At 45.7% G+C, this 20,543-nt stretch overlaps 1 protein-coding gene across 1 annotated transcript in view; it reads right to left on the bottom strand.

Annotated features, from left to right (window-relative positions):
- The window catches only part of LOC120936885, a 218,120-nt gene that overhangs the window by 129,780 nt on the left and 67,797 nt on the right, over window positions 1-20,543 (bottom strand). Inside the window, exons 22-28 of the mRNA XM_040349651.1 lie at window positions 19,427-20,281; window positions 15,589-15,722; window positions 15,333-15,497; window positions 14,597-14,743; window positions 14,384-14,511; window positions 13,865-13,914; window positions 11,372-11,551 (exon numbers count right to left, since the gene is read on the bottom strand). Of these exons, the coding sequence (XP_040205585.1) occupies window positions 11,372-11,551; window positions 13,865-13,914; window positions 14,384-14,511; window positions 14,597-14,743; window positions 15,333-15,497; window positions 15,589-15,722; window positions 19,427-20,281 (1,659 nt within the window). The remainder of the gene's footprint in view (window positions 1-11,371; window positions 11,552-13,864; window positions 13,915-14,383; window positions 14,512-14,596; window positions 14,744-15,332; window positions 15,498-15,588; window positions 15,723-19,426; window positions 20,282-20,543) is intronic.

Here is a 20,543-nt window from a genome sequence, read left to right as displayed (position 1 = left end):
GCTGTGGAGAAGCCGGCGGGACCCTATTCTTACTAACACATCAGACCCCCCGAAGTTCTGCATATATAGCCATATGTGAATCCGGTGGAAATGAAAACAAAACTGAAAAGGGGCGATCATTCCCGTCCGTAACTTCTTTAAAGCAGCAAACAAAGGTGACAATGCAGGCATTGGGCCTACTTGTAGAATTTTGGGTCAGGCAAGGTGATGATGTCTCCTCTCTTTGTGGTGGGTATAGAATAAACTCGATCCATTTTTCGAGGACAATTAAGAACCACCTTGTCACTGTAAATGTACCGACCAGGGCTCCAATCCCTCAGGCAATCTTCGTACCAATGGTGTAAATAAACAAAGGTATAGTCCGTGTCATGGGCAGCCTTTGGCACATTCAAACATTCCCAGATGGCATCCTTGCACCAGTCCTCTCTCATCTTCTCAATCAACATCATGACAGCTGGAGGCACGTAGGGGAACTCCCACCAGTAGTCCTGGGCCACCTTCTTCACAATGATGCGCTGAAGACGGGCCAATTTCGGCAAGGTACGGGGGTGTCCAAGTCCCGGCATGACAAGGGTGTCAGGCGCTCTTCTTGTAACAGGCAAAGGAACAATCTCCTGAACAACACAGGTGCTTGGCACTGCAACTTCCCAGGTTAGCTGTGGAACATTTGCGTGAGGTGCGGCATCCCCAGAGCGTCTCTTGTGTTTGCAGGGTTTGGATAACAGGAGTTTCTGCCCCATTGTGACACAGGCAGCTCCGGCTCAAACCACTTTTCATCCCCAACATCAGACGAAGAGTCAATATCAGAGGTGTCATACTCTTCCGCAGGCAAACATACACGTTTTCCAACAAGAGTACTGACCCTCCTGGAATGGATTCAGTGAGAAACCTCTGCCACAGGCCCTCCTGATTGTGGTTACGGAGATGAACCTCCTTGGTGGAATTACGCCTGGATCTCCTTCAAATTGCTTTCAGGTACCGACTGACAGGTGACCAGCCTCCCAGTGTCCGGATACCTCGATCCCTGGTGGATTGTTGAGACCCTATTGGATCGCCAGCCTCTCATTGGCTCTCCTCAGATGGACTCCCCACCAAACAGCTATACCGCTTGGGATCTTCAGGATTGGGAACCCAGTCGACCACGGGGCTCCCTGCTACAGCTCAAATGTTCCAGGCCAACATGGTCCCAGAACCAGGAACTCTGCGTGGCACGTACGCTTCAGGCCAGTAGGCCATAACGCTGGGGCACCGCACTTGAAGAAGAACCCAGAACTCATGGTGTCTGCCACATAAATACCCTCCCCCAGCATGCACAGCGAGGCTCAACCCTCCTGATTGGCTGCTGGGGAAGAGCACCCAAACCTTGACCCCACTGCTGCCACCTACTGCCCTGGGGTGGGAAAAACACCCCAGCACAACAGAATGAGCCCACAGCACAGGCAAGCTGAGACAGAGACCTAATTTGAACATATCAACCAAATCAGAGTTTAACTACACTCTGATCTCCCTCTAAATTTAAATAGCACCGGTACTTTGAAGTAACCAGGCGCTACACTTGGTTTTGCACATAGCAGCTCAGATCCTCCTCTTCTATGGTCCCTCTTTATTGCTCCTGGCCCCTTCCTCCTATCTAGTGCCCCCAGAGCAAGCATCTTGCTATGGGGGCACCCGAGCTGAGCTGCAGCTCCATGTGTCCATTCAGACATGGAGCTGCCATTCGGCTCCCCCCCTCTATCTCCTGATTGGCTGACTTTGATTGACAGCCGCAGGAGCCAATGGCACTGCTGTGTCTCAGTCAATCAGGAGGGAGAGTCAGGGATGGCCGAAGGACTCGTGGACATCGTTGGACAGAGATGGGGCTCAGGTAAGTATTGGAGGGTGCTAGGGAGGCTGCTTAAACACTGAAGGCTTTTTATCTTAATGCACTAGAATGCAACTAATTCTCAGCAACTAGTCTGGCTTTCGCAAGGGAATTTTGGTTGATCGTTATAGGTTACAGTAACAACACAATCTTAGTTTTAATTATACTTTATGCATGATTTTCATTTATACATTCTTAACTCTTTAACCACTTCAATATGGAAAGGTCTCTAATTTTAAAATAAATATGGAAAAAACAGAGATATTAAATATAGGTACCCCCCCTAAAAGAGAAAAGAGAACTAAGAGCCCCTTTTCCCTTTATATGGAGAGAAAGGGGATTGGAATATTTAGGAGTCTCTCTGTCAATAACAGCAGATTTATACCAAGACAACTATATTCCCCTTCTGAACAAAATTAAACAAGATCTGAAGGGATATCAGGCATACAGATTGTCATGGCTAGGAAGGATAAATGTAATTAAAATGATGACACTTCCGAAAGCTTTGTATATCTTCCAGAGCCTGCCAATCTGTATCCCAGGGGCATACTTCAGAACTATGAGAACCTTAATACAAAAATTTGTTTGGAATGGGAAAGGAAGCCGTACCTCCTATAAAGTAATGAGTAGATCTAAAGAGAACAGGGGAGTGCTCCTTCCAGATTTTCAGAAATATTATGAAGCAGCAGCAATAAAGAGAGTTATAGACTGGGTTCATAATACATCATACAAGAAATGGGTGTCGCTAGAAGATAATATGAGTAAAACGGCGTTAGGTCGGATTATTTGGATCCCTAAAAAACATAGAGACCTCCCTAAGGTACTGGCACCAATTACAAAAGAAACACTAAGAATATGGGATAAAGTAATTAAAGATATGAAAGGGCAACACAACAGTCCATTGATGTCCCTGATGGGAAATAATTATTTCCCACCGGGGAAAAATAATAAACTGTATCTAAAATGGACCCATTCGGATAGATTGAGATTAAGAGATGTATTAAAGGGGAATAGGTTATGCTCACTAGAAGAACTACGTGAGAAATATGGAACATCACCGTGGAATGGCTGGAGATATATGCAGCTCCAACATTTTATTGAATCTCTTCCAAAACCTCTTCATAGTGCTGAAAGGTTAAATCCATGGGAGAGATTAATAGATCAGGGAGGGATAAGTAGTAAAGGGATGATCTCTAAAATATATAGACTGTTGATAACCTCCATGGATGATGGGTCAATGCACCCTTTGGAAAAATGGGAGACTAAAACCAAGCAGTTCCAGAGAGGTTGAAGAGGAGGGTTATGGGCTATGTACATTCTACCTCAAAGGATACAAGGATGAAAGAAATGAATTATAAATTATTGACCAAGTGGTACTATGTCCCCACTAAAATGTATAAAATAAACCATGATGCATCAACCTTGTGCTGGAGGGAATGCGGGGAAGAAGGAATCCATGCCCACATATGGTGGCAATGTAGTTTGATTCAAACATATTGGGTGGAAGTACTAGGTCTGATGAAACAGATAGAAGGGAAGAAGACAGAACTAGACCCTTGGAAATGCTTATTCCATGCAATGAAAGGCTCGAGGAAGAAATACAGAATGGCCCTTACCCCATTTTTACTGAATGCAGCGAAAGCATTGATCCCGAAATATTGGAGAATGAAGGAACTACCAAGGATAAAGGAATGGTTTAGGGAAGTAGATAAAATGAGGGTAATGGAGGAATTAATACGTTTTCAAGAAGATGCAGAGACAAGATTTCAGGGTACATGGGGGAAATGGATGAATTTTAAGCAGTCCCCGACCTATTTGGAGATTATGGGGAGCGGGTAGAGTACATAAAGGCTGGCACCTAGGTGGCGGCTCTTCTACCCCTTGGGCCCCAGCCCTTCCCCCCCTCCCCTTTTTTTTTCTTTGTTTTTGTTTTTCCCATAATATGAAGGGATATGGGGGAGGACGAAAAATCTCCCATTGCACTTCTCTAAAAGTAAGGATACACATATGGGCACTGAGATAGAAATGGGACACACACTAAGAGGGGTAAACTCGGGGGGGGTGTGGCCGGGATGGCGGACTGAGAGGACGTGTGTCCAGAGCTCTCTTGGAGTGAAATCCTGTTATCCTATCCGTATACCGTGACTGCGGGGATCTTTCGGGTCCAGGCACCGCTGAATGCCTTCTAAAGCATCCGGGCACCAGAGGAGGAGCAGGCGAATAAAATTCCCCCATGTAGCCAGGTGGAGTCCTCTCCTGCTCCCTGCGAGATGCGGCCTGCTGCGCGCCATTGTAACATGGCCTCACAGACTGACCACGAGGAGGACGCTCCCCGGACGACTCCGGGCATACCGGAGGTCATGGCGGCCATAGCCTCTTGCCAGACTGCTCTCACAACAAAAATTGAAGCGGTGCAGCTGGATGTCGGCTTAATGCGGCAAGATTTGGACAAAATCCGCTCCCGCGTGTCTGAAACTGAGCGGCGGGTTGGCGAGGTGGAGGACACGGTGGTGGATTATACAGCCTCCATACGGGCCTTGCAGACCAAAGTGCGGGCGTTGGAGTACAGGGCGAGGACGAGGAGAATAGGAGCCGCTGAAATAACTTACAGCTTGTTGGCCTGCCGGAGGGGGTCGAGGGACGGTCTCCTGCCTTGTTTACCGAGGAGCTCCTCCGCTCACTGCTACCGGCGGCGCGGCTCTCCCCCTATTTCGCGGTGGAACGTGCTCACCGGCTTCCTCCCAGGCCCGGCCGGAGGGGGCCCCGCCGTGTACCTTCATACTCAGACTGCTTAATTTCCGTGCCCAGGATGAGCTGCTTAGGGCGGCGCGTGCGGCCGGTGATTTGCCGTACCGCAACAGCCGAATTTTGATGTTCCCGGACTACACTATGGAAACCCAGCGCCAGCGCAGATCGTTCGACGGGGTGAAGGCGGCTCTCCGAGCTAAGGGCATAAAATACAGTGTCCTCTTTCCTGCTAAGCTTCGGGTGGTGGACGGGGAGACTGTCCGCTTCTTCACCTCCCCTAAGGATGCCGCAGCCTGGCTGGAGGCCCTGCCGGACTGATACGGGTGCCGCCGTTTCTCCTGCTGCTGTCTTTGTTTCCCGGTGGAGGATGTCGACTGATCGTGTGGGGGTATGGCTGTCTACTGCTCTATTGTCTGTCCCGGGGGGCTCCTATGGATTTCATCCCCTCATGTCTCCTGATGGTGGATGGCGGTGGACGTGACTGCACAGGGATCTGGACAGGCTCCACCCATCTGGTCCCACGCAGCAGAGTCTTTCTCACTGGGCATCCGCCTTTCACATGACGGATGTCTGGCGACATTTCCATGCGTCTGACAGAGAGTTTACCTGCCTTTCCACCACCTACCGGACCATGTCTCGGATTGATTTGGCCTTTGCCTCCCCGTCGCTATTGCATAGGGTGATCTCTACTGAGATCCTCTCTCTGGGTATTTCCGACCATGCTCCGCTATCCGTTGTTATTCGGACCTCGCAGGTGGGGGGGAGTAGGGTGTGGAGGCTGTCTAAGTACTGGATCGCGGACCCTGAGATTCAGGAGGCAATGCCAGAGGCGCTATGTAACTATTGGGTGGACAATGATGGTTCTGCGGGCCCTGAAGTGCTGTGGGACGCTTTTAAGGCATGGGTGCAGGGGGAATTCATTACTCGCATAGCTCAGCGGAAGAGGCATTCTGTGCAGTCTCTGCGGTCCTTAGAGGAACAGGCGAAGCTCCGGGAGGCTGAATATGTGAGAGCGCCCGTCCAGAATAATTATATTACCTGGCAGGACTCAGTGAGGAACCTATCTCTTCTTAGAAATTACCTTACTAAAAAATCGATGCTCGACACGTCCCAGAGGGTGTTTGAGTTCGGGGACAAGAATGGCAGACTGTTGGCCTGGTTGGCTAGGGGACAGCAGGGGGTGACCCACATTGCCCGATTGAAGGGACCGGGGGGCCAATTGTTGACTAGCCAGGGAGATATTAATGAGCACTTACTGAGCTTCTACCAGACCCTTTATGCCACTAGGGCTTCTTATAGTTCCCTGGAGCTCCTCGAGTTTCTCTCCCCTCCCTGGACCAGTATACTAGTGGGAAGTTGGACGAGGATATCTCTCTAGAGGAGGTGCAGGAGGCGTTGGGTTCCATGCAGACTGGGAAGGCCCCCGGGCCGGATGGGATCCCTATCGAGCTGTATTCCACCTATCAGGAGCTGTTGGTACCTAGACTTACCGCGTTATTCAAGCAGTTCTCTACCTCAGACACCCTACCTCACTCAATGTATGAAGCGATAGTGGTGCTGATACTCAAGCCGGGCAAGGACCCAGAAGAGTGTGCCTCCTATAGGCCTATTTCATTAATCAACGCGGACGCAAAATTGCTGGCAAAAATTTTGGCTTGTCGGCTTAGTGGGGTGATACTCTTGTCCATGTGGATCAGACGGGATTTATGGTTGGGAAGGGGACCGACATTAACATCCGCCGCTTGTTCCTCAACCTGGCAACCACCCATAGGAACAGTGGATCCAGAGTCATAGCCTCACTGGATGCCGAGAAGGCTTTTGACTCTGTGGAGTGGGGTTATTTGTGAGAGGTGCTGCGACGGTTCGGTTTTGGCCCGCGATTCTTACACTGGCTGGGTTTGTTGTATCGTGCACCTAAGGCGAGGCTGAGGGTGAATAACTCACTGTCGGACTCCTTTTCGCTCGGGAGGGGGACCCGCCAGGGGTGCCCGTTGTCGCCTAGCCTATTTGCCCTGGCACTGGAGCCCCTGGCGGTCTTGGTTCGTGACTCTAGTCGCATTGTAGGTCTACGGGTGGGCCCTCTAGAAGAAAAGATATCGCTATACGCGGATGACACCTTATTGTATCTTCAAGACGCGGAGTCTTCACTGACTGCTGCGCTGGAGATCTTTGATGTCTTTGGGAGGTTTTCTGGGATTCGCATCAATTGGTCCAAATCCGTCCTTTTCCCCCTGGATGCGCGGACCGGGCCGTCGGGGACACAGACTCCGCTTCGGTGGGTGGACGAGTTTGTCTACCTGGGAATCAGGGTGGCTAGGGACCTACGTTCCTTCCAACGCCTTAACCTATTGCCTGTGACCCAGCATCTCAAAGACCACTGCTCCCGTTGGGCTGACCTCCCTCTTAACCTCCTGGGTCGTATCAATATTCTAAAAATGATCTACCTTCCCAAGTTGACTTACATTTTTAGGAACTGCCCGGTGTGGATACCTGCTTCCTTTTTTAGGGAAGTCCATAGCTGCATCGGCTCCTTCCTGTGGCAGGGCTCTTCCCCCCGTCTGGCTAGAGCGACCCTCCGGCTCCCTGTGTGTTGTGGGGGACTTGCTCTCCCTGACCTGTTGACCTACTACTGGGCAGCTATGTTGGTGATGGTGAGGTGGTGGTTTCAGCAGTCCAGGGCTAATGCGGCTGTCTGTTTGGAGGCGGCCATCGTGGGCTCCCTCATGGAGCTTACCAACCTTGTGTACCGAGGTCCCTCGGCGTCACCTATGTTGCCGGCTTCGACTGTGGCGACCCTTCGAGTCTGGGGGGTGGCTAGGAGACGCTTCCTGCATCCCGACCAGAGGTCCCCCTTTACCCCCCTATGGGGCAATCCTTGTCTCCCTCATTTCAGAACCATACCAGACCCGCAGCTTTGGGCCCGTTTTGGCATCAAGTTGCTACGCGACGTTTACAGCGGCGGGACTCTTCTCTCATTCCGAGCTCTGGTGGATAAATTTGGCCTTCCTTTATGGATGGCGTTTAGGTATCATCAGCTCCGTCACGCAGCCAGGGCACAGTTCCCGCCCCCCCCTACTCTGAAAGCGGATCCAATAGAGGACCTGTTAGCGCAGGATACTCTGGCTAAGCCGGTGTCTGACCTGTATTTTGCTCTCCAGCGGAGGGACTCCCCAAAGATTGAGGCCTTGTGGGTTACATGGAGGGAGGATTTGCCTGACCTAGACAGGGAAACCTGGGAGGAGTGTTTTGAGGCTAGCTCTAAAGCTGTTATCTCCTCTAGGGATAAGCTGATTCAAACGAAATTTCTGCACAGGGTTTATTTTACGCCTCAGAGGCTGCACAGAATTTATCCGCTCCGCTCTCCAAATTGCCCTCGATGTCACTCTCCTGATAGCACCTTTTTACACATGTTCTGGACCTGCCCGAAGCTGGCGAGGTTCTGGGCTGCGGTGGGGGAGGCTATCAATTTCCGCCTCCAACTGGAATTACCCTTGTCGGTGGAATTGGCCCTGTTGGGTGTACAGGATGACGAGATGAGGCCTAGATATACCAAGACGCTGATTTCTTTATTGTTCTTCTATGCAAAAAAGGAGATCCTGCTGAGATGGATCTCCCCCCTACCCCCCACTGTGGGCTCCTGGGAAAAGGCGGTCGACGCAGTACTTCCATTGTATAAGTTGACGTACATGAGTAGAGGGTGTCCTATGAAGTTTGAGAAGGTTTGGCGGCCCTGGACTGATCCCTCATAGGTTCCTAGCCCCTTAGATGTACGTGGGTGGGTTATCCTTGGCGCCTTGGGTGGGTTTTTTTCCTCGTTCCCTTTTTTCACTTTTTTTTTGGGGGGGGGAGGAGGGGTGTTGGTTTTTTTTTCTTTATATATATATAGGGGGGAGGAGGCTGGGCGGGCTGCTCTGATCTCTCTGTCTCCGGGAGGCTTCTATTTCCCCTTTTGAGGATAAAAGAGAAGGTGCCATGGTAATAAGAGACCCATTTTAGATGCATGACTTAGAGGATGGACCTAACTATGTACCCACACATGTATTTCTGTATTATTGTACATGTTCTATGTATGAATGTATTTATGTGAACTTTATAACGTTTTTTGATTTTAAAAATGTTTCTGAAAAGTTTGTAAAGTTTTTTTTTATGTGAAAAAGAATAAAAATAATTTAAAACACTTCAATACCGCACGCCGTCATATGACATCCAAAAAGGGATCTCTTATCCCGGGTGGACGTCATATGATGTCCTGTAATTTGTGCGGTGAAATCAGAATGATGCCTGCACCTATAGGCATCATTCAGATATCATTTTGTTCGGGCAGCTATCCTGCGCACAATAAGAATGTTCATATTGGCGGTTCTGCTGCTTGATCGTTCTTATAGGCGGCGGGAGGGGACATCCCCCCCCTCCCGCCGCCATCCGGTGCTTCTCCGGGCTCCGCCGTGCCATCGGGGGCCCGGAGAGATGATCGCCGTCTGCCGGAAGTGAAGTATAGAGATGACTGGTGACCAGATGGTCACCAGTCATCTCTATGACCGTCGGAGGCCCGGGCGCATTGTGATGACGTCACGTCCGGGTACCCGTAAGTAAACAAACCGCAATTGCGGCTAGTAAGAATGAGATCTGTGAATTTTTTTTCACGATCTCATGCTTTTCCAGCCTGGAGGAGAGATGTGGGGTCTTATTGCCCCCGCATCTCTCCTTAAAGAGGACCTGTCACACACTATTCCTATTACAAGGGGTGTTTACATTCCTTGTAATAGGAATAAAAACGATCGGAAAAAAAATGTAAAAAAAGTGTAAAAAATAAATAAATACTTTAAATAGAAAATAAATAATAATAATAAAAAAAAAATTTAAAACGCCCCTGTCCCCGGTAGCTCGCCCACGTATGTAAACGTTGTTCAAACCACACATGTGAGGTGTCGCCGCGTGTGTTAGAGCGTGTGCAACAATTCTTGCACCAGACCTCCTCTGTAACTCTAAACTGGTAACCTGTCAAAAATTAAAGCCTCGCCTATAAAGATTTTTAAGTAACAAAGTTTGGCGCCATTCCATGAGTGTGCGCAATTTTAAAGCATGACATGTTAGGTATCTATTTACTCGGCGTAACATCATCTTTCATATTTTACAAAAAAATTGGCTAACTTTACTGTTTTGTTATTTTTTAATTCATGAAACCATTTTTTTTTTCCAAAAAAAAGCGTTTGAAAAATTATTGCGCAAATACCTTGCAAGATAAAAAGTTGCAATGACCGCAATTTTTTTCCCTAGGGTGTCTGCTAAAAAAACATATATAATGTTTGGGGGTTCTGAGTAAATTTCTAGCAAAAGAATGATGATTTGTACATGTAGGAGAGAAGTTCCAGAATAGGCCCGATATGGAGGTGGGTTTTAAAGCCCTGTATTGAAGTGGTTAAACTCGTAATAGAATAATGGAGAATTAAAAGTAAAGGGAAATAAATACAAATAAATGAGGTGGGGAATTGAAAGGCAAATTAATTGAAAGAAAAGAGAAGAAAAAAGGAATTTGTAAGGAACAGCAAAGGAAAGAAAAGGTAAAGAGAAGAAAGATGGAGAATGGGGAATTGAAAGTGAAAAAAACTAGGAAAAAGGGGTGAAGAGAAGAACAACGAGTAACAGAAAGAAGAAAGAATAGCAGTGGAAAGAAAGGAGAAGAGAAGAAAGATGCGGAATGGGGAATGAAAAGTGAAAGAACTAGGAAGAAAGAGGAAATAAGAGAACAACGAGGAACGGAAAGGAGAAGGCCTCGTACACACGACCGTTTTCCTCTCAAAAACCAGCAAGAAAACTGCTTCTTGCCGAGAAGCCGTTCGTGTGTGCAAGGCGTTCAGGTTTCTCATCTGGAAATCAGGCAAGAATCTCAACGAGAAAAAAAGAGAACCTGCTCTCTTTTTTCTCGTCGAGATCCTCGTTTGCCCGTTTCCAGACGAGAAACCCGAGAGTTTGTATACTTACCTGTCGCCGTGGAAACCTGCGCATGCTCGAAATGACTTTGACTCTTGCGCTGTAGCTTCCACGGCATAGGTAGGGTGAAGCAAGATGGCGGCGACGGCATCGAATGTGATGAGCGCATGCTCGTCATACACGATGACATCACTGTGTTCTTTCCTTTCAAGAGAAATTAAATGAAAGTCAGTACACTCGGGCGGCAAGAGTTTCTTGCCAAGAATCTCGTCAGGTAAAACTACTGGTTTTTCCTGACGAGATTCTCGGTCGTGTGTACGAGGCCGAAGGGACAGCAATGGAGAGAAAAGGGAAACAGGGCAGGAAAGGAAAGGGCAAAGGGAAGGAGAAGGCAAATGACGTGGAAAGGTGAACAGAAATTGAGGATTGGAGGGAAGTAGAAAGTAAAGAGATGGGAATGTAGAGAAGAAGGTACATAGATGCAGAATGGACAAAAACGATGGGAAATTAAAGCAACAGGTGAAGTAGCTTTTTTGGCAAAATATTTTTTTTTTTTAATTACAGCAAAGGGATACTTCCTTACTTCCTGGTGTCATCATAACTTTTAAGGGTTAACGGTCCCATTATTAGCTATTGTATTAATCTCATGGTTAAAGTGAATAGAAACATTTTCTCCTTTATGTTTTAACCGAAATGTATATATGCTAGATTTCAATTTACAAATGTAATTTTTAATTCTAATGAAAGTTTATAGTTGCCCAAAGTAATAATCACATCCAGTTTCATTTTATAACTTTGTTACTAAAAATACATTGGGCATGCTTTCTGTACCTGCTCGTGTTGTTCTGAACCGGAAATCAGAGATCCCTTGACTGTATAAGCAAGGACAAGAGAGCAAGCCTGAATTCCACGATGATGGTGACGGCTGAGCATTGTACCAGTTTAGACAATTCATACGACTGTTATCCAGAAGTGTACTGTTCAGCAAATATAATTTGAGACCTTGCAAATCTGCAAATAGAGATAGAACACTTATACTGGATAAAAAAAAAAAAAAAACAGTCATGTAATACATATAAATATAACAACTAGATACAGCATTAGTAGATAATTGATACAATACAATGGACAGATAAACATTTACTGAGGCAAGTTCCCGGTAGAAAATTCTTGTTATGGAACTGAATATGGAAATGCCGGTATGCACAATGGAGTTGCAATATCCTGACACTAGACCCCGCTCTAGTATCTTTTTTATCTGTTTATTGAACACTCTTTAGTATCTTACAGATGTAGCAGGCATGTTTTGGGGGGGGAAGAGACATACCAAAAAAAACGTGCCTACTAGCATTTTTTTCAGTTCTGCTTTAACTAAGCTTCAACTCAAAAGTGATGAGTATGTTTCATAAAATGAAAAACTATGCAGCATAACTTTCTCTTTCTGTTTCTGCTTTTTGTTTAAAGATCAGGTAAGCCTATAATAAGGCTTATCTATAGGTACTGTAAATACCTCCTAAACATGTGTAGTTTAGGAGATATTTACCTTGTAGCGTGCCGATGAGGTAATCGGCGCATGCGCTGTCTAGAAACGGCCCTCCATGCCGTTTCTTCACTAACAAGTGCTGTGACTGATGGCTCCCGCGCATGCATGGGAGTGACGTCATGAGCCTCTGGCCAGTCGCAGAGTCGGAGTCCGCAGCCCCTGAAGGAAGAAGGGCGAAGATGGATCCGGCCACCAGCGGGGACAGTGTAGGCTTTGTTTGCAGGTAAGTGTCACATACTTTGCAGGGCAAAAAAGAGGAAGTAAAACCCATTAGGGTTTACTTCCTCTTTAAAACAGGTATTCCACCACCAAGTAGTCATGCAGGGCGTCTTATGACACTCCAAACCCAGTGAGCAGTGACGTTTACTAGATGGTAGGGACCACCTATCGCTAGGATGGTCAAACAGGCAGGCAGAACAACCTCTGCAGGGTATATGGATCCAGAAAACCTCTAGAACACTCCGATAATGAGATAGATCCTCTATTATAGTTACACTCACAGCGGGATCTCCGATGGCAAAAGAACCAGATCCTCCCCGTTCACTCCTGCAAATCTGCTGCGGTTTCTGTCAGTCTCCCTCCTAGACACGGCTTCCTCCTCCGACCGCTGTTAAAGCAGGAGTTCTACCTCTTCATACACACTCACTGGCTCTCACTAACACTTCCTGAGTGTGTATGAAGAGGCAGAACCCCTGCTGGAACCGGAGGAGGAAGCCGAGTCTAGGGGAGAGACTGACAGAAACTGCAGCATACTTGCAGGAGTGAGCGAGGAGGATCCAGTTTCTTTTGCCATCAGAGATCCCGTTGTTATGCCCTATACACACGATCGGTCCATCCGATGAGAACAGTCTGATGGACCATTTTCATCGGTTAACCAATGAAGTTGACTGATGGTCAGTCGTGCCTACACACCATCGGTTAAAAAACGATCGTGTCAGAACGCGGTGATGTAAAACACAACGACGAGCTGAAAAAAACGAAGTTCAATGCTTCCAAGCATGCGTCGACTTGATTCTGAGCATGCGTAGATTTTTAACCGATGGTTGTGCCTACTAACGATTGTTTTTTTCTATCGGTTAGGTATCCATCGGTTAAATTTAAAACAAGATTGCTTTTTTTTAATCTATGGATGAATAACTGATGGGGCCCACACACGATCGGTTTGATCCGATGAAAACGGTCCATCAGACGGTTCTCATCGGTTTGACCGATCGTGTGTACGCGGCATTAGTGTTACTAAATTAGAGGATCCCTCTCATTATCGGAGTGTTCTAGAGGGTTTCCCGTTCCTGTTTGACCATCCTAGCGATAGGTGGTCCCTACCATCTGGTAAGCGACCCTGCTCACTGAATATGAAGTGTCATAAGAGGCCTGGCATGACTACTTGCTGGTGGAATACCTGTTTTAATGATTGTGTGGACTTTTCTGTTTCAATTATAAAAATTGACTCTGCACAACGTTAAACCAATTTATGCAATTTTACATGTATTTGCTATTTTGATGCCATTTATGCACTGCACTGTATGTATTAATTTTATGACTAGTGCGATCATTTTATGTCTTACATATACTGTATAAAAGCACTGGGCAGTGCAATAGAGCCTGATGTGCATGTGTTGCTGCCCCTTTCTCTTCCATTCTTGGTGCAAGCAATTAAAAAATGCCTTTATTAATAATATGAGACCAGATTAAATTGTAGAGTTATCCAGACTTAAGCTTACAAAAACATTATTTTAGGGTGGCCATGACTTGCAGACATACTGATTTTTAATGGTTCATACCTGAATTGCTATTTATAATGGTATTATTGAAAAATGATTCCCCGTTGCCACTAGAAAAAGAAAAAGGAACATTAATGTCAAGTTCAGTTTTTTAGATATCTGTTTAAAACTGATAACATTTATAATCTTATCAGTTTTTGTTTGTATGTAGAGTTTGTAGGTATATACAGTCTACTGTATGCATTATTTGGAAGTCAAATTTGCTAATTTCATACCAAAGCCCTGATTCATGGTGAATGAGACTTAGTCAATTACAAAGTTCCCTCGAGTTATTCATTTACAAATCTCTGTGTTTAATACAACAACACAATTTTGAAGCATTTAAAAATGTAACCATTTCATAAATTAGTTTAGGCCTGACACTGCGATAATAGCTCAAAATATAAATTAACTACAAATATACCGGTACATATAATGTACCTTTATTTCATTTCCAGAAATTCAGCAGACCTCATTTTTAAATTAGGAACATTTAACTACATGATTTGTAAACACAGTGTAGCAGCAAATAAGCCTTACCTACAATAGCCCATCAATGGTTTTAGGTAGCGTGTAGTTAGATCCCAGTTCATGCCACCATCTTTATATAACATCAGCACATAGGAGACAAATCCATCCGTGGTCAGCACAGCCTGGTATGTGCTAGTCTATAAGTGTACAATATGACATAATATCACTTTCAGAAGTAAAGCCATTGCTATTACGCTGTAAGATTTATTGTATGCAATTTACCTTGACATCATTTTGAGTTGCTGGATAAGCAGGAGCATTCTCCCAGGTAATCTTCAATGTCCACTGAGCAGCGTATGATGTTTTTGTATAATTCTTAATAAAGCCTTCAACTCTTTCAACTACAGCAATATTTCTTGAATTATATTCCTGTTATTTAAAAAATATGTGTGAGTTATTATTAAACTACTATCAAGCTTTCTTGCACAATATCCTCATCATTTTAGATTTTCTATGGCTGTAGAAGTATTTGTTTAATTTTATGTCGATAAAGGAAGCATTGTATATATAATGAAGGTTTGAAAGAAACAGAAATGGAAGGCGCGCACACCTAGTGCATTACCAGAGATAATTTAATAATAAGACATTGTTGTATACAAGTGGGTACTCACAAAATGCAACTGACAAAAGGCCAAAATGTCAGTTGCATTTTGTGAGTACCCACTTGTATACAAAAATGTCTTATTATTAAATTATCTCTGGTAATGCACTAGGTGTGCGCCCCTTCCATTTCAGTTTTTCTTGTAGTTCCTTTCGGATTACCCCATCTGAGGAAGGCAGCATCCACCTAGTTTTGGGATACCATATATATCTTTTACACCACCATTTTATCTGATATCTGTTACGCCACACCTTGGAAGACCTATTAGCACTAGAAATGACTGTGTTTTTTGCATTTCTAAGGTTTGAGAATCCTATTCAATGAATGAAGGGATTAATGAAATCTAGTAAGACTCACTTGGTAATAGGTAGTTCCCACATTTTTGGAAAAATCTGCATCATTCCAAAACACAGCTATTGATGCAGGGGTGCAACCTGTACTGAATCCATTGACTGGAGGATTTGGGTAAGAGAATATATTATTTCTGGATGATGGAAAGATGATTTGCCCATTGTCTGTGTACTAAAGAGAAAATAAAGAAATAAAATTGTTGTTTTCCTAAAGCAATATATACACATTAAAATTATAATCAAACTAAGCATTAAGAACTCACATAAATGAAATTCCTTATTTGGTTTCCAAAGGGGAATCCTATCAATGGCTGGAACAAGGGAGAGGTAAAATCTGTCCTTCTTGATACATAGGCAAAATCACCAACACTTAATCCATAATCAAAAAGGTCTACAGCTGTAACAATACAAAATGTTACAATGCAAAATCATATTAATATTCATAAGTATGTTAACTGTGATGAAAGGTGTGTAATAAAAGAGACAGATGTACATGTACATCTTACATTGTGTATATATTCATTTGTATATCTTGTATGTTAAAGCTGAAGTTTATTCTGCTTAATGTTTTTTTTCCCTGGTTCCTCCTTTTGCCCTATGATTAACACGCTAATAATATTTACTTTACATACCTAATTTTAGTAATGTCAACAGTTGATCTCTGTGCTTCTCTATGCAACATAGGCAGACCCTGGCTGATGGGAAGGGTCAACATAAGGCTGTCCATAGATTCTAGGGATGACTCAAATGTGCATGGGTTCAGGTCATGAGAGGTTCAAACTGTGCTGAAGTTCTGAGCACAATTAAAGACAATGGGAGCTGGATCTTTAAAATCAGTTCCAGTAATTTTCAAGATTTATAGGCAGGGAATTGTCAAACAAATGGCATGGAAGAAAGGACATGGTAAGATTTGATTAGTGATGTCAGCCCCTACCTCTTCCCCTTTCTTTTCATACACATGTCAGCTGGGAATCTGCAGATGACAGCTGGATGGGCCAGGTAAGGCTACTAGGAAGTCAGTGGCCACTGGTTTCCTAAAAACTAGCTATAACATTTAGCAGCACTAGCAATACCATTGCTAAATGTAACTGCAAGTTTGGCTCAGGAGGCAATTAGCAGCCCGTTACATTTACTGTTCCCCAAACACGAAACATGGCAACCTGCTCTGCTGGGACTTGTAGTGCCTCTGTGGGGGGCTGAGCTATGGCAACCTGCTCTGCTGGGACTTGTAGTGCCCTATACTGTGGGGAAACTGATGAATCCTCAGTCCACCCACAGAGGCACTACAGGTCCCAGCAGAGCAGGTTGCCATATCTCAGCCCCCCACAGAGGCACTACAAGTCCCAGCAGAGCAGGTTGCCATATCTCAGCCCCCCACAGAGGCACTACAAGTCCCAGCAGAGTGGGCTGTCACCTGTCCTCAAAACACAGCACAGCCTTCCTTCCATCCACTCACTCCTTGGCTGCCATAAATTCCTCACAATAGTGTCCTACCTGTGTCTTGCATGACGAGCTGCATAGTGGAGTTCTGTTTTACCGGTCAGGCTTTGTCACTAACCAGGCACCTCCGTGGCTGCAGCAGAGAGCAATAAGCTGGGCATCGGCGGATGCGGCAACTGTGCGGGAGGAGGCCGCGGGAACCGGGTTATCGTGCGGGGGGGGGGGCTTTTTTTTGTGGCTAGGCGTTGACGGCGGCGGCGGGGGGGCGGTGCCAGATGTTCATTCGGACTATTAGACGCATAGACATTTTCCTCTATATTTTTGAGGGAAAAAAGTGCGTCTGATGGTAGGAAAAATATGGTAGTTATTATTTCAGATTTTCGCGTTTTCGGGTTTTGAATTTTTGTTCTTATTTTCTGATTTTTGTTCTTTTGAATTATCGGATTTTCATTCTTATTTTCGGATTTTCGAATTTCCAATTTTCGCATTTTGGAATTTCCAATTTCTGAATTTCCTAGTTTTTGAATTTCAGAAACATTTGGAAATTCGAAAATTTGGAAATTCGGATATTTCCGAATTAACGAATTTGTCTAAATTTGTTAAAAAACGAATTTGGAACTAGATAAATTTCTACTGAACACCCCCCCTGTTCGGTTCGCAGCAGGACTCCCGAACAGGGTAAATGTTCTAACCAGAGGCGTAACTAGAATCTTCAGGGCCCCGGTGCAAGAAATCACAAAGGTCCCCTCCCCCCCCCAAAAAAATCATGATTTTGATATATAATTTTTTAGGGAGGCAGGAACGGCGGTGGCAGTGGTGATGTTGAGTGGGTGGCAGTGGTGATAAATGAGGGGGGGGTGGTAGCGGTGGTACTTGAGGGGTGGCAGCGGTGGTACTTGGGGGGTGGCAGCAATGGTACGTGGGGGGTGACAGCGGTGGTACGTGGGGGGGTGACAGCGGTGGTACGTGGGGGGGTGGCAGTGGTGGTACTTGGGGAGTGGCAGCGGTGGTATTTGGGGGGGTGGCAGCGGTGGTATTTGGGGGTGGCAACGGTGGTACTTGGGGGGGTTGCAACGATGGTACTTGGGGGGTGGCAGCGGTGGTACTTGGGGGGGTGACAGCAGTGGTACATGGGGGGTGGCAGCGGTGGTACATGGGGAGTGGCAGCGGTGGTATGTGGGGGGGTAGCAGCGGTGGTATGTGGGGGGGTGACAACGGTGGTGCCATCCTCTCCCACCACCACCTTTACCTCTTACTGATCCCATCCCCCCCCACTGATCTCATCCCTATCCCCCCCACTGATCTCCTCCCTATCCCCCCATCACCTCTGTTGTAGAAGTGATGGGGGTAGGGATGGGATCAGTAAGAAGCAGAGGTGGTGGAGGTTTGGATGGATAGATTGCACTGCAATCCATCACTTACTTCCGTCACCGTGCCTTTCCTCATTGGGGGGAGAGCACCTCCCCTCCACTCGATTGGTGTCAGCTGAATTCATTTTTCAGTGTCCGCCCCACCTCCCTACAGTCTCTCTCTCTGGATAGGCAGGCGGGACGGTGCAGAGTCTCTCTCAGCCAGTGTTCTCTCCGCTCAGCGGGTGAAAGCCCCCCTCCCCGCGGCGGAACGAACGGGCAGGCGGCACGGCTGCGGCGGGCCTCCCAGTAGTCAGCAAAGCCATATTGATGGCCCCTGGCACTGGCACATGGGTGGGCCCCCCTGAAGTGGCAGATCTGCAGGGCCCAGTCGCAAGTGCGACTGTGGCGACCCCGATAATTCCGCCACTGGTTCTAACCAAATGGCAAATAACATTGAAGTCCATTTTGAAGGCTTATATGCAAGTAATTGGCCATTAAAGGGGTATGGGGTTTTGGGTACTGCCCTGGGGACATATATCAATAGTTTTTATTTTATTTTTTAAACAATAGTCTTTTCAGGAACAGTTATTTTAATTATGCTTATGCTTAAAGTGCAACAATAAAAAGGAAAAATTCCTTCAAATATAGTGTCTGGGGTGTCCCCTTAATTTGCCTGTAAAGTGGCGCATCTGAAGCATGCATAAAACATGCTGCAGCAAAAATTATATTTCTAAAGAAAAAAAAAAAGAGTAAAATCCCATGTAAAATAACACAGCTTTTAAAAAAAGAAAGAAAAAAGTGAACTGTCAGGCTGCATGTCCAGATAAGAGTCACGTATGGATTTTGGGGGATTCCATGCCATTTCTTTGTTTTTTAACTGTCACTTTTTTTTATTGTTCTGCTGTCAGCGGGGAAACCCATTGACAGTTGATGACTCATTGGTTGTTAAGGACGCCGTGGCTGACTTCCCGGCCCCACTCCTTAACAACCAGCTTACACTGCACCCTCATTGAGTAAAGCTTTGGCCAATAAGGGTGCAGAATGCACTGTGCAGTGCTCAGTACATTCCAGGGTGTTTATCCGGGCCGAATGGGTAAATGTTCAGTCTGATGCTCGGGCCGAACTGTTCGCCCGTCCCTACTATAGTGTAAGCCTTTTCAGTACATCACAGAAGCCTGTACAACTGTGAAAGGCTGAAGGTAAGGCCAGAGTTCAGCTTTAAATAGTAAAAGTGGCATAAAAAATGTATATTATCAAAACATATATAGCCTCTTCATTGTCGTTTATCTTCTGCTAGCATTGCTTTTACCTGCAGGTGCACTTTCACTTGTTGTAGGCACAGTAGTTGTGGCTGCTGTTCTTGCTGTAGTTGTAGTTGTAGATGATGTTGTTTGAGTTGATGTAGTGGTAATAGCTTTAGCTGTTGTTGTTGTTGATCCAGTTGTAGAGCTCACAGATGTGCTGTTAGTAGACAGTGGTGTAACTGATGTGTCTGTGGTCTGGCTTGTATGTGTGGTTGAACTTGGACTTTGAACAGCTGCAGTGGTGGTTGTAGTCTGGTTTGTAGGTACTGTTGTGTCATGGACTGTTACAGTTACACCAGATGTAACTGAAGTTGTATTTGTTCCAGGTACTGATGTGGTAACTTTGGTCTGTGTTGTTGGCTGTATCGTGGTGCTTTGGGTCTGTACAGTTAAAGGAATTATTGGACTTGTTACATTTACCGTAGATGTGACTAAAGTGGTATTTACTTCAGGTACTGGGGTGGAAACTGTGGTCTGGTTTGTTGGTAGCATTGTTGTACTTTGGCTCTGAACAGTTGAATTGACATCAGGGGTGCTTATATGTGTGACTGGAGCTTCAGTGGTGATGACAGTCTGGTTTGTAGGTCTTGTTGCACTTGTTCCCTGAACTGTTACATTTACGGGGGTGACAAGAGTTGTGTTTGTCTCAGGCACTGGAGTCGTTGTTGTGGTCTGATTTACAGGCGGTGTTGGGCCCGGGCTCTGAATAGTTTCATTTACACCAGTTGTGACACTGCTGGCATTAGTGACAGGAACTAGGGTGGTGACAGAGGACTCATTTCCAGAGGGTGTGCCTGTATATCCCGCTGTTGTATTGTTAGCTTGAGGAGTAGTTGGAGCTTCAGTTGTCATATTTATGGCTACAAAAAATACAAAAATAAAAATTAAATTGTCATGATGCGCCTCTTAAGTTTCTTAGGACCCTGAATACAAAGACTATAGAAAAAAAACTATGCACCTTTTAGTAATGCATACAAGATTATAAATGCCCGAACATTGGGCCAGATCCACAGCCAGCGGGCTTAACTCAAATCTTCCTATTTAAGTTACACCGCCGCAAAATTTCTACCTAAGTGCCCGATCCACAAAGCACTTACCTAGAAATTTTCGGCTGTGTAACTT

This window comes from Rana temporaria, chromosome 4 (assembly GCF_905171775.1).
Source record: "Rana temporaria chromosome 4, aRanTem1.1, whole genome shotgun sequence".
In the NCBI taxonomy this organism is placed as follows: Eukaryota; Metazoa; Chordata; class Amphibia; order Anura; family Ranidae; genus Rana; species Rana temporaria.
Note: the sequence above shows the minus strand (reverse complement) of the source record. Positions and strands in the feature narration are given on the sequence as shown.